This window comes from Uloborus diversus, chromosome 8 (assembly GCF_026930045.1).
Source record: "Uloborus diversus isolate 005 chromosome 8, Udiv.v.3.1, whole genome shotgun sequence".
Taxonomy (NCBI): Eukaryota; Metazoa; Arthropoda; class Arachnida; order Araneae; family Uloboridae; genus Uloborus; species Uloborus diversus.
Window position 1 is genome coordinate 149,591,696 of NC_072738.1, and position 12,848 is coordinate 149,604,543.

The window sequence follows — 12,848 nt, forward strand, 5'->3', positions numbered from 1 at the left end:
CAAACAAACTCTTTAGCTTTATATTATTAGCATAGATTAAAAAAAAAAATTCAATACAGAAAAAAATGAGTAAGATTCTTTTGTGCATTTTTTTTTCATGGTCAATTTAAATTATTAATATTAATTATTATGCAATTTTTATTTTAATATCAACCCCCCCTCCCCCACAAGTTCCTCAGATTTTTATGAAAAAACTGAATTATAAATTGAAAATTAATTTGAGATTGGGGGGGGGGGGGGCAGAGCATTTTCTATCATAAGTTGTGTATGCCAGCTACTATTTCTTCTTTTTATAATGTTTATCTGGGGGGGGGGGATTAAATTGGTGGAAAAATCACGTGACCAAGTTCACGGTGAACGCCCGATACATTGCCAATCATTTTCCCGAGTCAATGCGAATTCCACCGAATTATTAAATAAAAATGAAGAAACAAAGTGGTCACCCATGTTTTAAAAATTTTTGGTACCAGTTAAAACAATTTTAAAACAAAAAACATCTATTTTTTAGGAGAAAAAAGTGTGTTAAGTGAGCAAATATAGAAACCAGAAACGCATGATGTAATTTTATGTTGAAAAGGTCTATTAAATAAATGTATTCATATTTAATAATTTCTGTTAACTTAGAAATATCTTTTCTCTTTCAGATGAGTTGGATATTGATATCCTCATCAATTATTTTTCAAAAGCATTCACCAATAATAACTGGCTTAGAAGACCGAATCGAGGTTTTACCAACAGAATCGAAGGCACTCCGATGCTACTACACAAGAAACAACAGAGCTATTTCAACGAACCACAGGACTTTTTGGCCAAACTGAAGTAACGAATGGGCACCGGAGAAGAGACTTTAGTTGAAACACTAGAAAATATTCCAAAAAACACTGCAAAATGTTCCAAATGAATTAACTAAGATTCTCCCATTCAAATTATGATTAGATGAACAAAGTAAATTTTAAAAAAGTATTAGCAATTCCCTCTCTATTTTTAAAAATCAGTTTCTTTTTTATTAACTACTAGCTAAACCCTGCTATGCTCGAGCTGTAGTTCAGTCTGGAACTAATTGTTGGGGATTAACAGGAGTGCCCCCCCCCCCCCTTCGAGCAAGGACACACACCCAATCCAACTCCCAAAGCAAGAGCGCCCCCTAAAAATTTCAATGGCGCAGTCCCCCCCCATGAACCCCCCCCCCCCAGGTGGGCACCCCCTGGGATCAATATATCCTAGAGAGCAAAGGTTCACCAAGTAAACATATTATTCAGTTTAATACCCTTTGGCTGTTGATAGCTTTTGGCTATGCTATAGCTATTGACTGATCTTGTATTATTTGACAGCAAAATGTGTACATATCTCCACCTGATTTCAACTTCAAAAACAAACTCAAGAGCTCAATATATATTACAACTTTTTGGGGAAAAATAGAAAACGGAGAAATAGAAAACATATTGCTAAAATGTTCATTATCATGCTTAAATTCAACTAGAAAATGAATCATTCAAATAATCTTTCCAATCACCTGTAGGTGAAATTAACTTTAGAAAAACTTGTTTTAATGAAAATACAAGTTTTATTTAAGATAAATGTGGTACTCAAACTGAAATGCAACACTTCATGCACTATTCAATGAAACTTTATTACATATTTCATGTATTGAATTTTAGTCAGTATGCAAATAGAATTTTCAGAGAGCAATACTGTACAAACTAAGAAAGAGAGTGTAATATTGCACAATGCACATACCAGGTAAATGGTAGCACAGGTCAAAATTCACTATCACAGAATTCAATGCAATATCTACATTAAAATATACTATATGTTTTTACGAAAATGAAGTTCTTTTTTCTTAATGAAAGATAAACATTAAATAGACATATTGAGCTTTAAAAAGACAACTCCTTTACAAATTATCTTCTTTATAAACTCTTTACAAACGTGTTTTAACGCAGTATAACCTTTCAAAGCTTTATTACTCATCACTGTTGACAAAATGACTAGCTTTTAATAAATATATTTTTAAGAATCTCTGTCTCTGTTTTCATTTTTACAAACCATTAAACATCACAAAAGCAGTTTCAAGACAATAACACATTTTTATTGAAAAATAACAAAATTAATATAAAATTACATAAAGTGAAATGTTACATTAAGTGTCATGAAAAAACTTTTGGCTTTTTACTAATTACAACCAACAATGGAAAGTATAACTGAAAATGAGTTAAAAATACAAAAATGTTCATTGTTTTGGCAAACCAGCAACAATAGAGCTCTCAATACCACATTCATCTTGACCTCTCAGGATTTTGAAATATCCTATCAGAAAAAAAAAGTAATTATTATTTTTTATAAATGACAATAACCCACAATTATTTTGTAAAAATAAAAAAGGGAGCACCATATTTCTCCATGCCAAAGCTTTTTCTTTCCTTTTTTCTATTTTAACTCTAAAATATACTCTAAACTCAATTTGCCAATGGTATAATCTCACTCTCTATGAAGCAAGCTGATTCACCAGAGCAAAATATTATTAACTTTTTCTCCCTTATCCGATATAGAAAATTAATATCTTTATTACAAATAGTGATAATAAGTTTTGGATCATAATCACACATGATTTTAGCACAAATTATAAATTGAATGAATAAAACAAAAAATATATTGCCACTGAAATGCTCGATCAAATAAAAAATTCATAGTAAATGGATACTTGAAATCAGGGCTTTCTGATATATCGATAATAATTTAATTTTTGTGCAAGCATTCCTTGTAGAGATAAAAAAAATAAAAAAAAAGTCTGGGAGAAAGCGTAAAATTTGCTGACCCATAAAAGTTAGGATATTTTGTAAAAAATTTATTGTGGGGGCCCCTTTCTTGTGGAGGCCCCGGGGCAGTAGCCCCACCTGCCCTCCCCTAAATCTGGCCCTGTAAAAGTTTAGTCTTCATTGTATCAAGTTTTGCCACTACAATAGATTCTTGACCTTTTCTGTCTACTCTGAGTTCAAGTATTTTTCTTAAATTCTAACCAGATGAATTAGTATATCTTATGCACTGAAATTACAGTGCTAAAATCTTTCCCAAAAATTTCTTGTTAATACATTTCATGAAAACAATAAAGGTATGTATACACATTGGAAATAAAATAGTCTTTATTTGCTTGTGTTGATACGTTGACCACTAGAAACTTATATTTTTGATTCTATAGCATCAAAATTTTATGCCAGGTAGTCATAAGAGACATATAGCCTAATCCAAAATTCCTACACTAATAATCATTACAAATTCAAAGTTACAATGGCTGGACGAGAGCAGGGTTTTCTCTCATATATTTTCCACATTTTTAGCTAGTTGATCAAAGGTAATTGCCCTTACTCTATACCCAAATTATTGCAATAACATTTAAGACTGTATTGTATTTTATTTCAGTCATTAGCTTACTTTTGGTAAAAAGAAAAGCTCCACAGCATGGGGTGAGTGGTTGTATTAAAATGAGGGTGTAAACGATACATCCTTAAATCACTAGAAAATTGCTCATCAAGGTATGACGGGTGAAAATTGCTTGAATTGTAATTGAACAAAGCCTGTTTGGTGATCCTAATATAAATAATAGCCGATGAGGAAGTAACCCACATGTTTCAACAATGAAACTCATGCCACGGCATGAGAATTTGATAATATGTTTTGGTAATGTTTGACATGGATGGAAAAGCTTTATTGTGACAAGGCTGAAACTCGATACGGCGACTTAACAGTTTTACTGGTAAGACTCATTTTAGGAAAACGAAGGAACCAAAACAATTCGCAACTCCAATAAATTATAGGGGTACTGCAGCCACTGTCTAATGGCGGATGAAAAAGATAAAACAAATGCTGTAACTTATAACTTTCTTTGAAGATTAGTGAATGACAGTAGTTTATCATAGTTCTTTTCTGTTGTTCTGAAATTACATTACACTATAAACTTTCTGAAGCCTGTAATTTACCCCAAAGAAAACACGTAGAATGGAACGTTTTACCTTTTTCGGTAGCATTGTAAATCAGAGCAAAGTAGCATATTCGAGCTCTGGAGATGCGAACTGAAGCTATCTACTGGAGTTGAAGGTTAATCCACTGGTGTTAGGGTTAAAATTTCAACTATCAAAATATCACCAAACAGGCAATAGCTTTGTTCAAATGTAGAAACAATTTTCACTCGTCATACCATGACGGGCGACTTTCTAGTATTTTGATAGTTGAAATTTTAACCCTAACTCCAGTGGACGAACCCTAAAGTCCAGTAAATAGCGTTCATTGTTGACCATTTTTTTATTTCTTCATTCCCCTGAAATGACAGTCTTACCAGTAAGACATTAAGGTTATCGGATCCAGTTCAGCCTTGTCACAATAAAGCATTTCCCAGAATGTCAAACATTACCAAAAAATACTATCAAATTATAATGCTATAGCGCAAGTTTCACTGTTGATGATGTCAGGAGCGTTACTCAATCAGTGACTTCAGTATTATACATATGAGGATGATGAGGTTCGACTGTATTGGGAATGGCTCATACATTTTTTTTGGAAGCGCACAGTATCTTATTACACTTTTATTGAAGTTAGCCCACACCTTTATGAACATTTTAAAGGCAATAAAATTTCCCTGAATACAAGAAATATAAATAAAATACTTTATAAATGACTTTTAAGATCTCTATGAAACAGTTTTGCTCATTAGTACATTGATATCTTCATGTGTAACAATATAAATATGTTGTCTGAGTCTAGAAATCAAGAAGAATTGGAAAGATAATTGTTTACTATATAAGACCATATTAGCTTTACAGCATATAGCTTTTAAGGGTACCCCATGGTAACTTTAAAAGCTATGAATTAGCTACAGTTAAAAGTTTTACATTGCAATAACAAATTCATTAATAAGTCATCTGACTTGTAAAACTTCATAATTAAAACCTAATGAATGCCACAAAATGATTTCATAACAATAGCATAATTGCTGCTTTTGTCAGAGTGTTGGTTATGTACATAATTGTATATTTCATTGGATGCAATGCAATATTACATGACTATGCGTCTAATGGAGCAAAATACAACAATAATAAATTTCAAATTGTATTTACCCTTGTCACCCCAATCTTCATTCCAGGAATTTGCAACCAACCAATAAGGAGTTCCTTTTTCAGTACCATATCCTAAAATTCGAATAGCATGACCTCCCAATTCTTCGCCACTGTGGTGTTGATATACGCCTATGAAAACAAACTCAATTCAATTGTTGCTTGAATACCAAAAATCCACACAGCATTTAATTTTGCAGTATCAAAGCTTAATAATGTTTCCAGCAACTATTTTACTTGATCAAAAAAATTAAGTAATAAATAAATAAAAATGTGTTGCAAAATAATTTTAACAACACATACGTTTAGAGAAATTTATGTTTTTTACTTTTAAATGTAAAAAAATCTATTTTTCTCTTTCTCTTTCATTTAGCTGGAAATTAGTGCACCACACTGTAGAGAAACATAATTTTGGAAACAGTAAATTAAATAATAAGGGGAAAGCTCAGTTTGAGCAAATATAACCTTACCACTTTTATAATTCACAAAATCTCCATAGACGGTAAAAGCTGCTTCAACGGGTCCATTTTTAACAAGTTCAGTTCGGATTTGTTCTTCATCACTATCGATGGAATAAGATTGCTTGCCTGAAAATAAAAGGAATTTTAATTTTTCACGTTATACAAATTATACATGCATATTTTCATTTTTATTCATACCAAAGTCAAATAATTATGTAAATTCACAGCAAATAAGAGAGTTTACTAAATAATGAAACTGAAAACTAGGGCAAAAACATAAAATTTCATTTAGATCTCATCTTAATAGGTCATAGATCTTTTAATTTTTCATATATATCTATATCTATCTATCTCTCTCTCTCTCTCTCTATATATATATATATATATATATATATATATATTGAAGTGGAAATTTAAAGATACATACTGCTAATGTAATTACCAAATTACCAAATCAACAGTGAAACTTTCATTAAAGAAGTGAAAAAAAAAAGTAGGGGTTCAAATGAACTTAAGGAAGGGGGAGCAACATCTCCCTTAGTCATTGGAGCACAACATTTATTATTATTATTATTATTATTTAACATCAACTTTATGAAAAGCTATTTACATAATACTAATTCTGTTGACTCCGCTTAATTGAATATTGTCGTATCCAAGAAATTATATTCACGGGAAAATTTCCTATACTTTTCTAAATTGATAACATTAGTCTTAATACGTAATAATAAAGCATCAAAAGCTATACAAAGGGTTGATGTTATTGGTAAAAAGTTTTTGAAATAAGTTACGTAAACAACAAAATAGTTGAATAATTAGTATGTACATTACAAGTATGTTTTCAAATTTCAAAAAGTAACTTTCAACTTGAGTTTTAAAAATATGTTTTGTTACCTTTTTTCAGTATTATTTATTTATTTATTTATTTTCAACTTCGTTATCTATTCGGGTTTTTTTTTTCTTTTCAGTAATGACAAAGGCAAAAGAAATTTGGTAGAACATTGGAAATGTTTTGATGGACTATGAATGTTGTTTCTCTTGGCCCGCTGTTGGCAAATTACTTCACATTTTTACTACAATATTCATTTTTACTGAATTTATTTCTAATTTATTCAAAAAGTTTCTCAGAAATGTGAAAGCTGATCAATATTGATTATTTGGGGAAATTTTTTGATTAAGCGGGAATCTTTAATATTGCGTCTATGGGGAAATATTCGGTTCCAAGAGGTTTGATTCATATAAGCGGGTCTGACTGTACTATCAATTTCTTTGGTCACTTTTCATACAACTGGAAAAACTGAAAAATGATACAGCTATGTATATGACAAGCAACAGGTTCTGGACCTATCTAGGTTGATCCTAGTCCAATAATAGTTCATTATTGTGAAACAGTGAATTTTTGAGCAAAATCAAATCGTAAGCAAGTTCAGCTTTATAATTATCATCATTATTATTAATTTCTACACATTTTCCAAAATTCTGCGCACTTCGTTTGGCAGATATGCAAAACTAAGCATAAAAAATTAAAGCTTTTTTTTTTTAATTTTTGAATAAATGTTTAAAAAAAAAATGCTTTACACTCCATTTATAACCTTTCTCTATACACATAGTTAATTTGTCATGAATCAACTGAAACTGTGTATGAAACTTTCAATAAAAAAAATTTCTTGCTTTCTTTACACTTAATTACACCAATGAAATAGAGGATGGTTCAAGTGTCAACAAACAATAACATCAATAATAACAATAATAAAAAAGTAAATAAAATTTTAGAACAAAAATGACTTGTAGTAGCAATTTTACTTAAGTGTGTTTAAGGAAACAGATTAAGCGAACATTTACCAAAATGTTTGTCTTTACTATAGCTAACGTTGTACCCTTTTTCACACATGTGCACACATTTGGGAGTGTCAACAATGTCACCACAAGGAGGAAGCTTTCCAGAAGTATGGTGCTCGCAAGAAGGAATAACATATGGCTGACAACCTTTGTGGGAGTTGTATAAGCCTCCGGTTACAATACCTTTCTCAACCCAGTATTCCCAAGCTGATCCAGGAAATCCACCGTTGCACCTAGAAATGCAAACTTTAACTTAGATACTGATCAATAAAAATTACCTGACACATTTTCTGTCGAAGTTACATAACCTCACTGTGATCACAAATATTGAATTTAAGATGGGTATTATCAATTAAATCTTCTACTGCACTGTCTCAAAAGTGTGAACGAGTAAGAGGAAAAAGGTTTAAATTTCAGATTTCAAATTTTTTACCAAAAAATTAACCATACAAGTAATAAAATAAATACATCAAATAATAACTTACAATTTAAAACTTGGGATTTAAAAAAGGCTCTCCCTTTGTCCACACAGAAAAAGTTTATTGTTATACTGTTAAAGTTATAAATTATTTTTTTATTATTTTTTTTAATATCTTAATTATTTATTAGGATTATCCATGTACCTTTTACTCCTTCAAAAAAAAATTAAAATAGTGAACCAATTTCAGCTCTTGAAACAAAACTTTTTTTTTCTGATTATATGATCAATTTTTAGGATTTTACAGAATTCTTCTTTTAAAAAATTCTCATTTTGAAAATATCAAAGAATGAGATTCACCAAAACAATTTGTCCCACAGTTTAGCAAAATATTTTTCCATTATTTTAATATTTTGGGAACATTTTCAAAATCAAACAATAATTCAACTAGGATAGAAAAGCCCCTTTCTTCCTATTGTTTTAAAAGTATGCATTTCACTTTGAAAATAAAATATTCTAATAGATTGTCATTATTTATTCTTATTGATCAGTGTCATTATATTCAATATTGCATAGTTATTTATAATTATTTCCTCAATTTCACAGTAGGGCTCACAAAACAAAATAAAATTTTAGTTATTTAATGACATAACTTAATGTTTCCCTCTAATACAAGAGTTTTTTTTTATTTAGTCATTACTTTAAAAAAGTGTTAACAAAAAAATAATAATAATAATAATAACATTATCTACATGACTGAGAATAGCAATCATTCTAAAAAAAATGGTAAAAATTTATGAATAAGAAATTACAGTAGAAGACCGTTATAACGCCGACCTGTATAACGCAATTCTCTATAAACCGCACTACTTTTCAGAAGTAAACAATAGATATTAAAGTTTAAAAAATCCCTCTGTTTTGCCTTGCAAACATAAAAATTGTTCGGAAAATTAAATTTTGAATCAGTTTTTCATCTTTTAATCTTAATTCAAAGCTTTAAAATGAAAATTAGCATTCACAGTAAAATGAAAATACCAGATGGCTCTTAAAAATGCAGTTGTTATGCAAACCATGAAGCTAGCAGAAGTACAGGATTTTGATTGTGAAACAAACTTATTTTTGAGTAACTAATTATAATATTGGTGCTTTAATACTCATTGCAGATAAAACTAATTCTGAAGTGCTAATATATAGATATGTTCTGAATATTAGTTTCAAAATTTTTGAAATGATCTATATAACGCAAGAACCTGTATAACGCAAAAGCTCTGGTCCCAAGGTGTGCATTATAACGGTCTTCTACGGTATTAGCAAATTTTGATAATAAGCAATGCAAAGTAGGGGTAATTTTTTATTATTTTTATTTTTAGAATTGGCAAGTTAGGAAATAGCACAGAAGTCCAATTTACATTTGCGAGACTTGGATAAAATAACCTCATACTTACCCCATTCCACATGAACTACAACAAGACAAAAGGTCTTCAGCAGAAAGTTCAATTATATTTTTTCCATTGCTGTGGATACAATGTCTATCAGACATAGCTTCTACAGCACCAAAAGCCTACAAAGACATATTTCTTAGAATGCAAGAAATGTAATTTACCACAAACAGATAACAAGTCAGCAAATGCCCTATGTACTGGAATTTGAAATGAAAAACTCAAGCTTTTCCTTGGGATACATAAATTTTATAAAAATATGTTTTTAAAAAATGCTTCTCAAAAATTGAAATGAACAAATTTTTTGGGATAATAAATGTTCATACCCAATAAGTTTAAAATTTCACTTTTCAGAATTCAATAAAATAAAACTTGAATGTATTAAATTGAGGTTCTTAGGACTAGTAACCCAAGTCCTAGTCTTTGAATATACTTTCATTTTAAGTCTGCATGGTGAATTGGAAAACATGTTTCAAAATAATCATTCAGTGCTGAATATGTATGAGAAAATTAATGGATAGAACAATTTAGGGTAATATTCACACAAGTTCTTTGCTTTTAACGAAAAGAAATTATTGTTCCTACCATAAATTGACTACCTGCTGAGAACAAAAAAGTATTAAAATACGAGGTGTGGCTATTAAATAACGAGACTAATGCTGCTACAGAAGAACCACGCATGCGCCAAATCCAAACGACCGACAGCTATGCAGCCTACACCCTTTTCTTTCGATTGCAACACCTTCCGTGTTTGTAGAGAAATCAGTCTGGCCATAACCATTGTTTATGTAAGAGGTGTTAGTTTCGTTTTGCCAGAAAAATTCTAAGTGTAATAGTAGAGTAACAAATTGTCATGAAGTTTCACATGAAACTTTGTAAAACTGATACTGAAACTTATCGTTTATTAAAAGAAGTTTATGGCGATGAGTGTTTATTACATGTGGGAGTTTTTGAGTGGTTCAAGAATTTCCAAGATGGTTGGGAAGACATCAGAGATGATGACTGTGGGGTCGCTCTTCAACCTCCATTAGGATGAAAATATCGAAAACGTCGGTGATCTGGTTCGATCTGACCGTCGTTTAACAATTTGTGCAATGCTGAAACTGTTGGAATTGACAAAGAATGCGTAAGGAAAATCTTATGTAACAAGAAAAACGTGAAAAAATTTGAACATGAAAAAAGTATGCGCGAAAGTGGTGCCAAAAATTCTCACAGTCGAACAAAGAGATGCTCATAAAAATGTGTGTACTAACACTTTAGATGCCATTGCAACTGACTTGAACTTTGTGGAAAGAGTCAAAACATGTGACGAATATTGGTTTTTCACTTACGATCTAGAAACAAAACGTCAAACCATGCATTGGAAGGGTCCAACCTCACCGAAAGCTAAAAACGCTCGAATGAGCAAATCGAAATTCAAAGCGATGACAATTGTTTTTTTCTCGATATTCATGGTATTGTGTACCTTCACTGGGTTCCTGAAGGTCAAACTATTAATCAACATTACTACCGTTGAGGTACTTGCTCAACTCCGGGAAAGAATAAAGAAAAAACGGCCAGCATTGTGAAAGAACAAGTCGTGGATTCTCCATCAAGACAATGCCCCGGCACTCTGCATTGTTTTTTATCTGTTCCCCAAGGTCTAATTTGCATTAAAAGGAACAAGATTTCAGTCTGTTGAAGCTGTGAAAGAAAAAGCGGCACGCGTCATGCAGTGGCTCACAGAGCAAGACTTCTAGCACTGTTTCGAATAATGGAAAATTTGCATGGAGCATTGTAAGGACAGAGGAGGGGTGTATATTGAAGGTGATAAAAACTAAATATGAGGCAGTGAGAAGCAAAGGGATGCAAGTGGCAAAATTAAAAATTTGGAGATAACCAGTACACATGGTAGGTGAACCTCTCCTCTGTCTCTGGGGCAAAAAAAAAAATTGTACTAATAGCCCTGGTAGGTGATGCTGTACAGAATGATTTGGAAAAAAATTTCAATGAAAGCCTACCTAGGATCGAATCTTTAAACACGTTTTACTCGAAACTTGAAATAGGTCACTTGCATCCCTTTGCTTCTCACTGCCTCAAATGTATCAATTTAAAATAATATGTTTTATAGCAATAGTCTCGTTATTTAATAGCCACACCTCGCAGTACATAAGAAAAGTATGTATTTCAGTGGTGCACACAAGGGAGGGGTCCAGAGGATCCGGACCCCTCCCATTGGTCTTGGTTTTTCCCCCAATTGACTACAATTCTATGTATTTTGTACGTAGAGGAATTTCAAACAAAGGCAACAATTTCAGTTCTTAATAAGTGAAAAAAATAAAATCCTCATGTTAAAAGATTTTCAAAATGTTGGGGTTTTTCTATAACGAATTGCCTATGAGAAGCAGAATGGTGATTATAAACAAATACACTGTAATAACAATGTTTTTAGTTTTGTAATTAATTGCAGATTAAGATGAGTTTCCATGAACTTGATTCCATTTTTACTTTCTTCTATATCTAATATATAGAAGAAAGTATTGGATTCGTGCAAATTTTCGAATTTCGAATTTTGACGGATTCGAACGTTTTGAGGTGTGCCGAGTCCATTTCGACTATTTTTGGAAAATGTCTGTCTGTCTGTGTGTATGTGTGTGTGTATGTGTGTCACGTCTGTGTGTGACCAGTTTTTTGTGGCCGCTCTACAGCAAAAACTACCGCATGAAATCGAACGAAACTTGGTACACATATGTGCCCCTATGTGAACTTGTGCCCATTGGTTTTTGGCGCGAATTCCTCCAAGGGGGGTGGAGCAATGGGACGTTTTTAGAGTTACGCCTGATTGCTATTCCTCAGGAAGTAACTGGCGGAATCAAACAAAATTTGGTCCATATGTTGCCATTAACAGGAACAGGTGCTGATTCAATTTTGGTGTCAATAACTCAAACGGGGGTTGAGCTATAGAACGTTTTTTGTCGTCAATTGTGACTGCTGTATCTCAAGAAATAATGAACGGAATGAAAGAAAAATTTATCGGCAAGTAGCCCTTAGTGGGTATAAGAACTGATTTTATTTTGGTGTCAACAGCTAAAAAGGGGGGTAGGCGCAATCGCCCGTTCTTTTTTTTCCATTGTGAGTGCCCTATCTCAAGAAGTAATGCTACGTTCTGGTTGAAATTTGGAATATATGTGAATCCATATGTAAACAGGCTTTGGTTCAATTTTGGCGCCAATCGCGCCAAGAGGTGCTGATTTATTTTTATTATCATTATTTTTTAGCGAATAAAAATAGTTTTATTAATGCAACAATAAGAAAGATAAATCATAATAGATTGTCGTCTGCGTATTTCTCGTGATTTTAATTGTATGGGAAATGATCGGAAATATTATCTCAATGATTTACAATTTTTAACTGTTGCCATCTTATGTTTGTTAACAAATAAAATATTTGTAATTAATTCAAGCAAGGCTTTTAAAATAACTTTCAATTTTCGCTCTTTGCTTTGCTTTTGCAATAATTCAGGATTTCAGGTGTTTTTTTTTTTTTTTTTTTTTTTTGTTGCTGGGAATATTGCATTCTCTTCAAGCATAGGGATTGATCAGAATTC

The 12,848-nt window shown here is 31.7% G+C and overlaps 2 protein-coding genes across 2 annotated transcripts in view; one reads left to right on the plus strand and one right to left on the minus strand.

Annotated features, from left to right (window-relative positions):
• The window catches only part of LOC129228682 (snake venom 5'-nucleotidase-like), a 48,946-nt gene extending 48,128 nt beyond the window's left edge, over window positions 1-818 (plus strand). The window contains 2 exon segments of the mRNA XM_054863366.1: window positions 645-676; window positions 678-818. Of these exon segments, the coding sequence (XP_054719341.1) occupies window positions 645-676; window positions 678-818 (173 nt within the window).
• Window positions 819-2,067: 1,249 nt separating this feature from the next.
• On the minus strand, window positions 2,068-9,379 carry LOC129228175 (cathepsin B-like). The gene is made up of 5 exons (XM_054862831.1): window positions 9,269-9,379; window positions 7,409-7,638; window positions 5,576-5,692; window positions 5,109-5,237; window positions 2,068-2,307 (listed from the first exon to the last, which is right to left on the minus strand). Exons 1-5 carry the CDS (start codon window positions 9,361-9,363, stop codon window positions 2,231-2,233), a joined length of 648 nt encoding a protein of 215 aa, XP_054718806.1. The 5' UTR covers window positions 9,364-9,379; the 3' UTR covers window positions 2,068-2,230.
• Window positions 9,380-12,848: the final 3,469 nt, after the last annotated feature.

Bases quoted from the DNA above. Each gene is read 5' to 3' on its own strand.
- LOC129228175 (XM_054862831.1), bottom strand. From the start codon at position 9,363: ATGTCTGATAGACATTGTATCCACAGCAATGGAAAAAATATAATTGAA. The intron at 5,693-7,408 runs GTAAATGTTCGC...TTTTATTTTCAG, and splicing joins TAGTAAAGACAAACATTTTG to GCAAGCAATCTTATTCCATC. The intron at 5,238-5,575 runs GTAAGGTTATAT...TTGTTTTCATAG, and splicing joins TTTTGTGAATTATAAAAGTG to GCGTATATCAACACCACAGT.